Source organism: Atta cephalotes (genome assembly GCF_000143395.1).
Source record: "Atta cephalotes unplaced genomic scaffold scaffold00002, whole genome shotgun sequence".
Classification (NCBI taxonomy): Eukaryota; Metazoa; Arthropoda; class Insecta; order Hymenoptera; family Formicidae; genus Atta; species Atta cephalotes.
The window spans coordinates 4,078,767-4,080,526 of record NW_012130066.1 but is presented as its reverse complement, the minus strand read 5'-3'; the positions used below and the strand labels follow the sequence as shown (position 1 = coordinate 4,080,526).

The window sequence follows — 1,760 nt, the reverse complement described above, 5'->3', positions numbered from 1 at the left end:
ATATATATATATATATATATATATATATATATATGTGTGTGTGTGTATATTCTGATTTTATCATTTTTAAGAAATTGTGATTAATTTTTAAAGGAATTCATCATACCAGTAAACATTCGGGTAACCGACGCAAATGACAATACACCACAATTTGTGAATGCGCCCTACGTGCTGAATATTTCTGAGGTGAGATAATCTTTGATATTTTTAATATTAAGTAATAAAAAATATCAATTTTGCACATTTCTTTGATTTTAATATAGTATGAATATTCCAGGTTACTGTTGTTGGCACAAGAGTTCTGCAAGGAGTTCGAGCTGTTGATGCTGATCAACCAGGACCATTTTCTACTGTGCAGTATACAGTCCTATCAGGAGCTCACTCGGTGAATTTTGTGAACATTTACATGGCTAAATTATTTTTTCACTAATAATTTGCACTATCTCTTCATTTGTCATATAATATAATACTAATATATTGCTAATTATTATTCTTACAAATAACATTTTTATTCTTCAGATATTATTATTATATACAAATAATTATTTTTTTTACTCACAGGATTACTTTGTCTTTGTAAATGCTTTGGAAGGCACTCTTGTACTAAGAAAATCACTAGATTACGAAACTCTCACCAATTTCTCCGTTGACATTCGTGCACAAGTAAGTTCGATTTTACATTTCAGTTCAAAACATTTCAAAACATTAAATATTAAAAATTAGAAACGTGTCGTAGACAATTTTCAAATTTCATTATTATTCTACAAATTTGACATATTACGTTACATAAAAATGAATATATATCTAAAATTGTTGCAGAGAAGCAATTTTTTCTCAAATGGAAAAATGTGATTTATTTCGGGAATAGTTGAATTGATTAAATTTCTGAACATAAATTCTCTTTTTATGTAACATAATATACGAAATCCATAAACCAATAACGGAGTTCAACATTATAAAAGCATCGTAAATGGATCATAACGGTCTTGAATAAATTGATTCGAATAAATTGATTTGAGTGATCAATGCGTATCGATACGCAACAATGAACAAGTGAAGTCTTACAAAAAATTCATCGAACAATGCTGTTTCTGACTATTTCTCATGCTTATAATCATATTCTAATAATAAAAAGCCAAAAGTATTTTGTTTTTCAATATAATTATATATTTCTCAATAGTAAATGTTAACTTTTAATGACAATTTAATAAAAATTCTCGTTTGTTACAGGATCAAGGTAATCCACCACGATCGTCAATGACAACATTGTACGTTAATGTTATTGATGCCGACGATCAGAATCCGGCTTTTTTGAACGATCAGTATAAGATTACCGTACCTCGTCATATAAAAGGGGTAAGACTCATATTCTTTTAATAAAAACTTATTTCAATCAGATTCGATTCTATAACAAAATAAATATACAAAATAAGAATTAATTCATTATTTTTTAGAGAAAACCATTAAGGGTAGTACCTGCTGCGATAAAAGCTGTGGATCAAGACATCGGTATAAATGCACCGGTTCGGTATACTATACGAGGTGGAATTTTACCCTTTTTGGATTTGAATCCTGAGACTGCTGAAATCATCATGATACGCTCGCTGCAGGAGCACGAATTAATGACTCCAGCAACTATTGTTATTAAGGTAAAAATATCAACACATTTTTATTTTTAACAGATTTAAATTTTTTTTAATATAATAATAATAATAATAATATTGTTTATAAAATATAGGGCACTCAAGTGAATAATGCAG

General features: G+C 28.3%; 1 protein-coding gene across 1 annotated transcript in view; it reads left to right on the top strand.

The window, feature by feature from the left end:
* Positions 1 to 1,760, top strand: part of LOC105620557 (protocadherin Fat 4) — a 12,076-nt gene that overhangs the window by 4,373 nt on the left and 5,943 nt on the right. Inside the window, 6 exon segments of the mRNA XM_012202052.1 lie at positions 94 to 186; positions 278 to 385; positions 562 to 663; positions 1,231 to 1,356; positions 1,455 to 1,649; positions 1,739 to 1,747. Of these exon segments, the coding sequence (XP_012057442.1) occupies positions 94 to 186; positions 278 to 385; positions 562 to 663; positions 1,231 to 1,356; positions 1,455 to 1,649; positions 1,739 to 1,747 (633 nt within the window).